At 41.0% G+C, this 13,656-nt stretch overlaps 1 protein-coding gene across 1 annotated transcript in view; it reads right to left on the reverse strand.

Moving 5' to 3' along the window:
• Positions 1 to 13,656, reverse strand: part of MLXIP (MLX interacting protein) — a 67,935-nt gene that overhangs the window by 18,175 nt on the left and 36,104 nt on the right. Inside the window, exons 2-8 of the mRNA XM_030582744.1 lie at positions 8,871 to 8,977; positions 8,386 to 8,471; positions 6,617 to 6,706; positions 6,224 to 6,265; positions 4,730 to 4,901; positions 1,130 to 1,219; positions 166 to 257 (exon numbers count right to left, since the gene is read on the reverse strand). Of these exons, the coding sequence (XP_030438604.1) occupies positions 166 to 257; positions 1,130 to 1,219; positions 4,730 to 4,901; positions 6,224 to 6,265; positions 6,617 to 6,706; positions 8,386 to 8,471; positions 8,871 to 8,977 (679 nt within the window). The remainder of the gene's footprint in view (positions 1 to 165; positions 258 to 1,129; positions 1,220 to 4,729; positions 4,902 to 6,223; positions 6,266 to 6,616; positions 6,707 to 8,385; positions 8,472 to 8,870; positions 8,978 to 13,656) is intronic.

The following is a 13,656-nucleotide window of genomic DNA, read 5'->3' on the forward strand; positions in this document are numbered from 1 at the left end:
TACTGGTAAATCAGAGGAAAATATACTGTATTAACATAGTATTGTAAGTGTTTATTCAATTCTATTTACATGAGCTTGTCTGATACCACATATTAGTACGTGAAGATCTGTATAGTACTTATAAATTTGAGCTCTGGCAATTTTCACTACATAAAACCTCTTTACCTGGGACGCATGGCTGCTGGTATCTGTCATAGCAGAACTGGCAGCAGGGACAGAAGAGAAAAAGTTGCCAGAGCGATTGGATGAGAACAGATCTGAAAGAATGTGAAAACAAATATTAAATGTTTTACTCCCTATATTATGGTAGAACACTGCTATGTAGCACTAAATAATGGGAGACTCACTGAGAATTAGCAAGTAAATGAATAAATAATTAAAAAACAAGGAAATTGCATCACCACAAAATGTACTCTGCTTATTTACAAACATGAAGATGTTTGCCTGTCTTAATGAGATTTATGAACTCTTTGGGAAAGGGATTATTTCTCAGCTATGCTTGCAAAATGCCATGCAAATTTAATGGATTTGAATGAATTTCAGCCCTGGGCAGAAGACCAGCGCAAGGTCCAGGCAACACTTGAGTCCCACTTAAACTCTTATTTTCTATTTTAAACTTTATTTAGAGTAAATAGTGAAAAATGGAGGTCTCAGTAACATGAGACTTTGCATTTGGCTCTTAAATCGTTATTAAGAAATGGGGAAACCATAGAGACTGTATATGTGAACAATGGGGTGTTAGGATTAGGAAGAAATTGTTCTCCTGTAAGGTCCTCCGTTGACACCTCATGTTCTCCCATACTATCAATGGGCAATGTTTCAAAAGCCACTTCTCTGCAAACCAGGTTCTCTGAAAGCTGTGTTCTTCCAAGTCTAATCTTAGGACACATGGACTCTTACAAGTGCATTTCAAAACCCAGTCAGGCAAAGAACTGGTCTCGCAACAGAGAGAGGATCTCTCTACAGTTGTTTTTTTTTAATTAGATTTCAAATACTTTTGAGCTTTGGCTCCATTTTCATGCTGTATAAAGAGGATAAATATGTTGGTTTGCATAGTTAACTTTTCTGTTCAAAACCCACTGCTGCTATAGCAGAAAGACAGTAAACTCATTTTTCCCCTTATTCTTACCCTGAAAAGATTCAAAAGTATCCATGAAATCTAGATTTGGCTGGAGAGGGATAAGTCCTGGCTGAATCATGTCAGCATTTCCTAAGTGTGCTGGAAAAACCAAAAAAGAGAGACAGGTTAATTTTGCAGGATACATGTCACTTCAGTCTACTGCAATGTGAATAGGATTGCTCAAATAAAGCCCGGCACTTTGCTGGAACATAAAAATGGCCTATTGGGTCCAGACCAAAGGTCTATCTAGCCCAGTATCCTGTCTTCTGACAATGGCCAGGTGCCCCAGAGGGAATGACCAGAACACATAATCATCAAGTGATCCATGCCCAGCTGCTCATTCCTAGTTTCTGGCAAACAGAGGCTTGGGCAGGGGTGAGCAAACTTTTTAGCCCTAGGACCACATCTGGGTATGGAAATTGTATGGTGGGCCATGAATGCTCACAAAATGGGGGTTGGGGTGCGAGAGGGGGTGAGGGCTTCGGCTGGGGGTGTGGGTTCGGTAGTGGGACTGGGGATGAGGGGTTGGGGATGCAGGAGGGTGCTCCAGGCTGGGACAGAGGGGTTCGGAAGGTGGAAGGGGGATCTGGGTTGGAGCAGGGAGCTAGGGTGCAGAAGTGGGTCGGGATGCAAGCTCTGGGCGGTGTTCACCTCAAGCAGCTCCTGGAAGCAGTGGCATGGCTCCTCTCCGACTCCTATGAGAGACACAGCCAGGAGGCTCTGCATGCTGCCCCGTCCGCGATTGTCAGCCAATGAGAGCTGCAGGGGCAGTCTTTGGAGCCCCCTGGCTGCCCCTATGCATAGGAGGTGGAGGATGCCGCTGCTTTCGGGAGCCGGGCAGAGACCTGGAATGCATGGAATGGGGCAAACCCCAGACCCCACTCTCCAGCTGGCGCTTGAGGGCTGGATTAAAATGTCTGAAGGGCCAGATGCGGCCCCATGGCCATAGTTTGCCCACCCCTGGGCTAGGGGCACCATTCCTGCCCATCCTAGCTAATAGCCATTGATGGACCTATCCACAATGAATTTATCTAGTTCTTTTTTGAACCCTGTTATGGTCTTGGCCTTCACAACATCTTCTGGCAAGGAGTTCCACAGGTTGACTGTGCATTGTGTGAAGAAATACTTCCTTTTGTTTTAAACCTGCTGCCTATTAATTTCATTTTGTGGCCCCTAGTTCTTGTGTTATGAGAAGTAGTATGCAACACTTCCTTATCTACTTTTTCTATACCAGTCATGATTTTATACACCTCAATCACATCTCCCCTTAGACATCTCTTTTCCAAGCTGAAAAGTCCCAGTCTTATTAATCTCTTTTCATATGGAAGCCATTCCATACCCCTAATCATTTCTGTTGCCCTTTTCTGAACCTTTTCTAATTCCAATGTATCTTTTTTGAGATGCACACAGTATTCAAGATGTGGGCATATCATGGATTTATACAGAAGAAACACGATATTTTCTGTCCTATTATCTATCCCTTTCTTAATTATTCCTAGAATTCTGTTAGCTTTTTTGACTGCCGCTACACACTGAGTGGATGTTTTCAGAGAACTATCCATAATGACTCTAAGATCTCTTTCTTGAGTGTTAACAGCTAATTTAGACTCCATCATTTTATATGTATAGTTGGGATTATGTTTTCCAATGTGCATTACTGCATTTAGCAACATTAAATTTCATCTGCCACTTTGTTGCCCACTCACCCAGTTTTGAGGGATCCTTTTGTAGCTCTTCGCAATCTGCCTGGATCTTAACTATCTTTAGAAATTTTGTATCATCTGCAAATTTTGCCACCTCACTGTTTACTCCTTTTTCCAGATCACTGATGAATATGTTGAATAGGACTGCTCCCGTGGCAGCTTACTTTGTGTAAGAGACTTTGGTGAGGGACCTTGTCAAAGGCTTTCTGAAAATCTAAGTACACTATCTCCACTGGATCCCCTTGGTCCACGTGCTTGTTGACCCCCTCAAAGAATTCTAGTAGACTGGTAAGGCATGATTTCCCTTTACTAAAACCATGTTGACTTTTCCTCAACAAATTACGTTCATCTATATGTCTGATAATATTGTTCTTTATTATAGTTTCAACCAATTTGCCCAGTACTGAAGTCAGGTTAACAGACCTGTAATTGCCGGGATCAGATCTGGAGCCCTTTTTAAAAATTGGCATCACATTAGCTTTCCTCCAGTCATCTGGAACAGAAGCTGATTTAAATGACAGGGTACAGCCTACAGTCAGTAGTTCTGTAATTTCACATTTGAGTTCCTTCAGAACTCTTGAGTAAATACAATCTGGTTCTGGTGACTTACTGCTGTTTAATTTATCAATTTGTTCCAAAACCTCCTCTAATGATACCTCAATCTGGGACAGCTCCTCAGATCTATCACCTAAAAAGAATGGTTCAGGTTTGGGAATTGTCCACACATCCTCAGCTGTAAAGACTAATGCAAAGAATTCATTTAGTTTCTCCGCAATGGCCTTCTCGTCCTTGAGTGCTCCATTAGCACCTTGATTGTCCAGTGGTCCCACTGTTTAGCAGGCTTTCTGCTTCTGATGTACTTAAAGAAAAATTTGCTATTACTTTTTGAGTCTTTGGCTAACTGTTCCTCAAATTCTTTTTGGCCTTCCTAATTGTATTTTTACACTTCATTTGCCAGTGTTTATGCATTTTTCTATTTTCCTCACTAGTATTTAACTTCCACTTTTTAAAGGATGCCTTTCTTCCTCTCACTGCTTCTTTTACTTTGTTGTTTAGCCACGGTGGCTCTTTTTTGGTTCTCTTACTATGTTTTTTAATTTGGGATATACATTTAAGTTGAGCCTGTATTATGGTGTCTTTAAAAAGTTTCCATGCGGCTTGCAGAGATTTCATTTTTGGCACAGTACCCTTTAATTTCTGTTTAATTAACTTCCTCATTTTTGTGTAGTGAGTATAAACCTCAGGGCTGGATTCTGTAAACACTCTGCACACACAACTCCCTCTGGGATTAGGTCCTACAGAGTGCAACCCTGAGTTTTGGCTACAAGAATTTGAGCTGAGTTCTGTTAGAAAGAGGAACCTTCATCTAATGAAAAGAAAGAGGATCATTTTTTTAAGATGCTAGACTCTCAAAGAATGGCATATTGATGGAACAACACTTATTTGGATTGGCATTTATAGGGACTGTGACATTCTGCAAGTTTATGGTGTATATAAATTAATAATTATTACATTAAAAAAGGGAAAATAAGATTTGATGTAAATTATAATGACCCCATAAGCAATAATACTTTCTAGTGCATGTCATGGGTAGATTTATTAGTACCAGAATGTTACCAGTAATTAGGTGTAATGAGATAAAAAGTAAGAAAGACAATTTAGGCTGAATATCTGAATAGGATTTCTGATCCCCTAAACAATGATTTTTTAAACTTTTAAGTTTGGTGCTACTGTTAAACTGATAAAAGTACACACAGCCCAGGGAAATGCATTGGAAGAGAAAGATGGAGCCACCTTCTCCACTAGAAAAATGAAAAAGTAAGGCTGAAAGAAAAGGAAAAGTGAAGCAACAAGCCTCATGTCTCCTCTCACTGCAAAATCAACACAGCCAAAACCAAATACATACCTATCTCTCTGGGATTTGGCCAGGCAATCATCTGATGTGAAGAAAGTGTAGAGAAGAGGGTGTCTGTGAACTCAGACATAAGCATGTCTGCATCCAGAAAGGAATCTTCCTCCATGGGGACCGGGCTTTCTCTGCCATATCTACTCTGATGCCAGAGAACCACATCATCGTCCTGCCAAAGAAGAAAGAAAAATAAGCCTGGTTATATGAAGCTGCCAGTCACATGCAGTTATTATGGCATCAAACAGACAAAGCGCATTATTTTTCACATTTTAATAAAGAGGAACGTTCTATAGGAGTCATCAAAATGCATCACACCAACTTGTTAGCATCCTGCCTCCAGTCACAAGGAACACAGCAACAGTCAATCTAGTATGGTATTCCACCCTCTGCCACATCAGCTCAGACCAACAGTTCATCTACTCTGGCTTCTTTTATATACCAAACAGACCGATGGTTCATCTAGCGTGGCATCCCATTTCTGCTTGTACCGGCACAGGCCATTTGTATAGCTAGTCCAATATCGTGTCTCCAGCAGTGTCACAAACCAGATGTTTTAGAAGTTAGCATAAAACTTCTGTGAAATATATCATTGCACAACACTAGACTCTGTGGGGAAATAGCTTTCCAATTCCAGCTGATGATTAGAACTGCATAAAACCAAGGTGGCTTTGGAAATGCTTTTTAGGTTTTTTGGGTATAAGTGGGATTTTGCACCCAGAATTTTGCTGATTTGGGGGTTTGAATGAACCCTAACAAACAAACAAAACTCAACTGGAACTGGTGAGGTTTCCAGCCAGAACCATGACATCCTGAGCTTTATCTAAATCTTAGCCAGGTTTGCTGAATGGTTTGTGAACCTGGGGATTGTTCTGGGCATATAATGAAGAGTGAATCCAGGCTGGGTTTACATTTAGCTATGGAAGGTCTGAAATGCTCTATTGGTGATCAGTTTATGCCCAAAGGAGGCTCCATCGCACGACTATTTTTGGTCCCAGATATTTGAAGCGCAGTTGCTTTTATACATCTCAACATCTAGCCCTTTTTTTTAAGTTTACCAAACTACTTGCCTATAATAGCACAGAAAAGGGACTCATTTGGTTCTGCTATGTACTTTTCCACTTGGAGCACACACATCCTTTCCCGATTCCACAAGTGTTGCCAGTTATAACTCAATAACAAGCTGTCATGTGACCAACTGTAAAGAGGTGGCCCTGCTTGGGCCAGCTGGCCTGTTCACTTTCATTTCTTATGTCATCACACTCTAGACTAAGACTTCCACCCAATCTGATTTAAGCCCAGGAAAGCTGTACTGCTCTCTATTATACAATTTATTCTAAGCAAAAGGGTGTCCCCTCTTCATAATAAACATTAAGGCTAAGTGCGTGGCTTTAGGTTTTAATCACTGCAAGCTGACATGCTTGTATACCTTTGCTGCATATCACAACTTCAATAAACAGAGATGCTGCAACTGCCTCCACAAAAATTACTTACCCGCACCAAGCTTGAAAGGTCTTCATCTTTGTGTTTCTGTAACTGCAGAGACAGAACAACGAATATTTAAAAAGTAAAATTAACTCCTGTACTTCCCAAAGGACCTGCTTCTGCAACTCCCTACTTAAGCGATTAGTCCTTACTCATGCAAGTCATTTTCTAGCCCTTTTGGGACCAATCATGAGTAGAGAATATTCACAGGACAAGGGGTTGCAGGACTGGACCCCAGTGTATCAATTTAGTCTTATGTATCAACGGACCCAATGTTTATACTGGTATAACTGAATTTCCAACATTTTTGCACATTCGTAAAAGTTACTTAAGAAGTCCAACTATTAAATCAAAAAGCAATTAATCCACTCAAAATACTTCCACAGTTGCAAACAAACAGACCCTTTTCTTGAAGTATGTTCTCCACTTGTGATATTCCCTGATGACTATTTCGATTCTTCGTTTCCAATATTTCCCTTCTGTTGCAATGGCCTGAGAACAAACAAAATACATTAGGAAATATACACAAACAATAAATTGCCACACAAAGTTTTCAGGCAGACTGATGCTATAAGGTAAGTACATTAATTTTGTTTGACCCCCTAACCCAGCCAACACAATGTGCTTAAATCCAGCTACTGTAGAGCAATCCAGGATCCATTTAATCTTCCCCACATAAAATAAAAGTGATGATGTTCAATAATAGTACCAATATGTCACTACTTGAATCACCTGTAACCAATTGCAAAGATAATATACACCTCTACCCCGATATAAAGCTGTCCTCGGGAGCCAAAAAATCTTACCGCATTATAGGTGAAACTGTGTTATATCCAATTTGCTTTGATCTGCCAGATCGTGCAGCCCCTGGAGCGCTGCTTTACTGCATTATATCTGAATTCGCATTATATTGGGGTAGAGGTGTAGTACAAAAGGGAAAAAAAATGTTTCTGAAACATAACTTTTATAAGATGCATGTTAACACAGCCATGCAAAAGCATAATGAAAATTAATCAGCCAAGGTACCAAATCTATAGGCTTACCCTTCACTATGACAACTGTGAAATGAAATGTACTCACTGGGAAACAAAAACAAAAAAACAAATTCCTGGCCTGGAGCGAGTGGGAAAAAAGAAAGTTGCAAGGCAGTATCAACATACACATACATCCAAAAGCTGTGAAGGAATGACACAAAACAATAAAAGCTCAGTAACAACGCTCTGGGAGAAACTTGACTCTTCAAGCCATATGCTGTGCAGTGGTACGCCAATGATAACAAGGGGATCAGAATGTGGGGCTTTAACATGCCACAAGTACTGCAAAACCAGTGCCAACAGGGCAAGTTCACAAGAAATGAGGTAGACTTAATTCCACCATGTCTGATTGGATTGTGTCTCAACCTAAAGGTTAGACTAACTTTGCTTTTAAAAAAGGTCAAATACTAGGACAGTTTCATGTATGCTTTTGCCGTCCATTTCTGCTGCTGCTCCTGCTCTGTAAGTTCAACGGGGGTTTATGCATTTTGAGTCCTATCTAAGGTTACACAGTACATGAGAGAACCACAGTTTGCAATGTCATGGGCCTCCTAGGGCAGGAGCCAGAGGGCTGCAAATAGTTGCATACAATAAAAGAAAAGGAAAATGCACAGACCTACCTCACCCAGTTGCAGTTACAGTTTACATGACAGGGTTAGAAATCACTTGTTAGTTTGTATTCAGATGAGCAAAGAAAATCAAAAAACAATATTGAAAAATCTTTTATAAAGTCTCTCAGCTTGATCCTACAGGGTACTCTGCCCTCACCTCCCACTGACTTCAGCAACCTCCAGAAATGGGCTCTTTGAGAGGAAAAGTAAAACAGGCTCTGGCGTGTTGGAATGACAGGCTCTTCAGGCTGCACCTTCATGCTTTAGATTTGTCAAACTGGAGGGCAGTCATGGGCTGCATAGCAGGATTCCAGGGGCTGCAAGTTGCCCTTGGGCTGCACCTTGATCATTCCATATACAGGTAGATTTATAACATCTGGCTCAACAGCAGCCATATAGTATACATGTTGATATTTGTCACTACGGAGAGGACACCAAAGCATGTCAGTGCTACAGAGCCTTCACATCTAAACGGAGGTAGGAGAGATATAGAGATAATCAAATCCACAGCTCAAGTTTTACATACTTCAGGCCGCCGATGTTCCTCTACATCAATAGAGCCATCTAGTGGAGTCACAAAATGGCACACTGGGTTCTTGCGTTTCTCCAGGTCTGAAACAAAAATGTAAATGTGACAGTTGGGTACATGCATGCTATTCAGGGACCCCTTCTCCACCTTGGAGGCAGGATTTTAACAAGGGTCTTCCCAGATTCCCCTCAAACACACCATTGGGGAATAGGTCATTTCAGACTGCACCTGGATTCAAATGGTGCGATGCCCTCAGTGCAGTGTTTGAACACCATGGGGATGGTTTGGTCACGGGGTGGAAATTCAGGATTGTCCTCTACAGGGATTTAGGTCACCAGCAGTTGGCTTGGGTTTTTCCATCGTAAGGTGGCTTGTGTTTCATCTCCTGTCCATTCAGCCCCTTACATGCATGGCCAGATGCAAGACCAGATTCAAACATTTTGTGGTTGTATGCAATCACGTTTACCATAAAAGCAACTTACACTGCATATACCATGCCCTCCAGATGGCATTGTTGAGACGAATTTTATCCCTCCATTGAAGTTTTAAGCCTTTAAAATTCTTCCACTTTGGTGAAACCAACTTCCCACTGAAATAAAAATACCCAAACAAACAGAACAACAGTGACTTTTTTTTTTTTAAAGCAAATATAGCGGCTAATAAAAGTGCCAAGCTGACAGTTCTGGAGAAATGAAGCTCAGGCACTGGTAGAGCAAACTTCTTCCATGCACCACCCTGACAACATCCCTCAATCCTGGCCTAAAGGTCTAGAGGAGATAGGGAAGTACAGTCTTCATGGCTCTTCTAGTCCTTTTTCTCGCAGCTACTAGCTCTGGGGAGGTATTTTGTGATGTGGATACCTGTCACTCTGGAATTTCATTGAGACCACAACTCATCTCACCCAAACATACTTCTCTTACCTACCACAGTTCCACTAAACTCAACTACATCACCTCCCACAAACTCTGGGAATGAGAACACCCAAGATCATGTGTAAAATCTGACACTTAGCAGGCTTTTGGTTTTGTCTATCTTGGATGTTGAGGAGCTGTACTGAGACAGTACCCATTCATACTTGCAGCTCCAGACCATCTCCCAGGCAAACAGCATTCAAAAGACAACATGACCATATTAACTACACTCTACTCCAGCACAGTTGTTGCCCTTAAACTTTGCAGTGCTGCATTTGATAAACTAGATCTAGTTACAAAAGCAAAAAGTTTAGTGCTAACCATACTACTATCAAAGGTGGGGTGCCAACAAAAAAAGCAGCTCATATGTAAAGAGTTTTCTTGGAAATGAGAAAGGATAGAGAAACAAAGACACTGATAATGCTTAGCACTGTTATAAACACTTAATAAACGTTAGCTACCTAACCCTCAGAACACCTCTATGAAGTATTAGTATTAGTATTACAGATGGAGCAGACAAGGTTACATACACTTAGACCTCGTCAGTTTCAAGTCATCATTTTTTCATGGTTTTATATTTACACATTTTCCTATTTTTAAGTGTTTCCTGTCCCCTTTTGTTGTGTGTTATCAGAGCTGGGATTACAACTCAGGAATGCTCAACTCTCAGTCCTGTAGCCTTTGCTCTGCAGCGGTGTGCTGTGTGCAACAGCTTCCCCCATATCTCATCACTTCATCAAGTCTCCATTTCCTTTCAAATCTCAGATGAAAACATACTTTTTTTTCTCTTACTTCTGCCTCAATTTTTTTTCTCTCTCTCTCTTCACTATTCTAACATAAAATAAGTCTGACTAGAAAAATATGCCAATCCAATATCAATCTCTAGAGTAACATGCGTTTTCAAGAGACAATGATTGCATAGTTTAATAAACTAAATCCGAAATGGCAGAGCTCTCTTATTTAACTTAGCTGTATCCAAAATAGGTCTAATCTCTAATAAAAAGTCACAAGGAGACAGGCATTTTTGCAGTCTATCCAATATAACTATAATGTATTTCTTGTATCCAGTTTAAATCTTCTTCAAAGAGTGATTTAAGACTAGAATTAAGATAGAAAATGTTAACCAATTTATATAATTTACATTTTATTTACTGTATTTTATAGTGCATTAAAGTCCAGCCAACGATTTATCAGTTTCTAAAATTCTGGACTGGGTTTTGTATTGTGCATGTGTCTAGAGCCTGGTACAGGAATGTATTATAAAATTAATTTAAAATAAATTAGGCATTGCTGAAGTCAGGTGGATGAATGGAGCAAACAAACTGGAGCACTTGGTGCAGAATAACTCAGTCCAGTTACATGTATAAGATAAGAGGAAGCCTGCATTCCAACGACACACCTTGAAAGTGCTTTGCAAACCATCAATCCTCACACACCCTCTCTAAAGTAAGGAATTTTAGTCATCCACATTTTACAAATGAAGTAACAGAAAGAGAGGTTAAATTACACACTCAAGGTCTGTCAGTGGCAGAGTCAGGAATGGAACTCAGATCCTCTGACTGGCAGTTCTGTCTTTTAAACTGGAAGCCCTTGCTCCTTTACATAGTTGGAATTGGTCCTGCTTTGAGCAGGGGGTTGGACTAGATCAGGGTTCGGCAACTTGCGGCATGCTGCTGCCGGCCTGTGGTCCCCGCTGCTGGCCTGGATGGACAGAACCCTGGGCCAGCAGCGGGCTGAGTGGGGCTGGCGGCCGGGACCCTGACTGGCAGGGGCCGGCAGACGGAACCCCAGACTGGCAGTCTGGAGTTCTGTCCTCCGGCCCCACTCAGCCCGCTGCCAATCTGGGGTTCCATCCGCCAGTCCCTGTAAAATGTATTACTGGCATGCGAAACCTTAAATTACAGCGAATAAATGAAGACTTGGCACATCACTTCTGAAAGGTTGCCGACCCCTGGACTAGATGGTCTCCTGAGGTCTCTTCCAACCCTGTTCTTCTATGATTCTATGAAAATAACTGAAATTAATCTGAAGGTACAAAGCAAATGTTCCCATTGGAGTTCTCAAGTTCAGGAAAAAAGTTATTTTCTCCATTTGCATTCATGTTGCATCAGGTCTTACATCTATCCTAGGTGGAATTGAAGCATAAATCTCCGGGCACTGAAGCTCAGATTCTAGAGCACTGACCCAACTGCTCAAATAAGATGCAATGAAAAGTAGCTACTGCTTGTCAAACTCACTTTTCAAGCCACAAGAATCTTGCCTATCTTTATAGCTGTGAGAGAAAATGATTTAACTGAGAACTGCCTATACAATTTTCACTTTTGAAAACCAAATTATTTTCAAGTTATAGGAGCAAATATATAGGAGTATATTTTACATTTCTATTCTCTCTTTTACAGGCTCCTACTTTCCTTGTGCTAAAAGTCTTCTCCCCTGCCAAATCCTTTGTTAAAATCCACTTGCTTTGTGAAACTTCTTGAGTGATCCCCTCCTCTGCTTGTTCATTTATAGCATTGTCTCTGAGTTAGACTGCAAAGACCTTTAGAGAAGGATATTTTCTTTGCAGGGTTTTGTAATAAGATGTACAATATGAAATAAGAATGTTTCTATTCCTTTAATTTAAAATAAGTTAAACAGATGATTTTTTCTTGTGACAAAAGGAAAGATCTTTTTGGCTTCCACACAGGATTCAGGAGAATGGTTTTGGTTTGTTTTTAATCTTTGTTTTGTTGGGGGCTGGGCCTATCACCTCAGTTCTCTAGGAGCCAAAACTAACAATACTTCCTCAAACAAAGGCTCATTCAGAGGATCAGATTACAAGAACATTCACATATTGTGTTCCAGAATGAAGAGGCAGGCAAGTGGAACAAAAAAATTCCTGTATCATGTGGATAGGAATTATGATTTCTCTCCTCAGTACAGGAGTCACATGAAGGTAACACTCACACAGATTCACGTTTACTATCTACAATAATAGATAGCTAGTCCAAGCCACAACTTTAAAATAAAGCATCAGGGTTGCCCTTTTCTTGATGTTACTCTGTCCATCATCTCATCTGAAAGAGCAGATTCCAAGACAGGGAGGATGTTAACATTACCTACATTCCATAAAACTACGCATGAATCCTTCCTTGTACTGATGCTAAATTCAGCGTACTGTTAAACAACCATCTACCCTGCTGTGCAGCGCATCCCCTTTTAAAGCAATGCTTTGATTTTCAAGAGAGAGATTCCTGAAAAGACAAACATCTTTTTCCCAACCTGTCTCTCTCATAAAAAAAATGAGGTGCAAAATCAGCATTCAAAATATCCCATTACTAGGTTGCAGTCTAGTACCCTAGAAAATACAAGATTTTCTGAACCAACAGCTCATAATTCTATTCAGTCACATCTTATCCCACTACCTGAGGAAATGCATCTCCCCAGTGTACTCTACAAATAAGCTGGAGAGCAAAGATAAAGTAGTGACTTTACAAAACTAGCAAAAAGCCCAGTCTTGTACTTGCCAGAGTAAAAGTCTCCAGGGTCTGGGATTTTGCTCTCATATAAACCACATCTACAGTAAGTGCTTTGCAGGTATAGCTATATTAGCAAAGCATTCCTGCTTGGGATACAACTTGTACTGGAACCACTGTACTTTTGCTGGTATAGCTTATTGCAGCCCCCTACCTCTACTTATTTTATTTCAGGCTTATAAAAGCCAGAAAGCTGGAAAAGCCTCTTAAGCATTTGAGAGAAATGCTGTCTAATGATTAGATAAGGAGGCTGGTTGTCAGAACTGTTGGGTTCCTACTTCTGCCACTGGCTCCCTGTGACTTGGATAAAGGGAGGTGGAGAGAGGGTAGGACAGAGGTTTGCCCATCAGTCAAATGGAGCTGATCAAGTTTACCAGCCTCATGGGAATCTTCTGAGACTTAAATAATTAAAGTTTGTAAAGGGCTGTCAGATGCTCACATGAAAGCAGCTACAGGACAGCAATATCTTGCCATTATATACAACTTTTTAGATCTCAAAGCATTTTACAAAGGAGGGTAAGTACTAGCCATCCCCATTTTATAGATATGTAAACCAAGGTACGGAGGGGAAAACATAGCTTGCACAAGGCCAAAGGTTCTGTGGCAGAGCTTGGAACAGCACCTAAGCCTGCTGACTCCCAGTCCCATGTCACATCCGCTGGACAGGACACTGCTCTACAAACGTTGCTTCCTTTCAACAATGTAATTATGTTTTGTCATACGCGACGTTCCAGGGTGGTTGAGAGGTTCACCTCTTCCACGCCACCGTCTTTTTTCCCGTCGTAGTAGACCCCGTCAGGCCACTCAGCATCATCTCCCTGGACTGTAAACTGACAAACCTG

Source organism: Gopherus evgoodei, chromosome 13 (assembly GCF_007399415.2).
Source record: "Gopherus evgoodei ecotype Sinaloan lineage chromosome 13, rGopEvg1_v1.p, whole genome shotgun sequence".
In the NCBI taxonomy this organism is placed as follows: domain Eukaryota; kingdom Metazoa; phylum Chordata; order Testudines; family Testudinidae; genus Gopherus; species Gopherus evgoodei.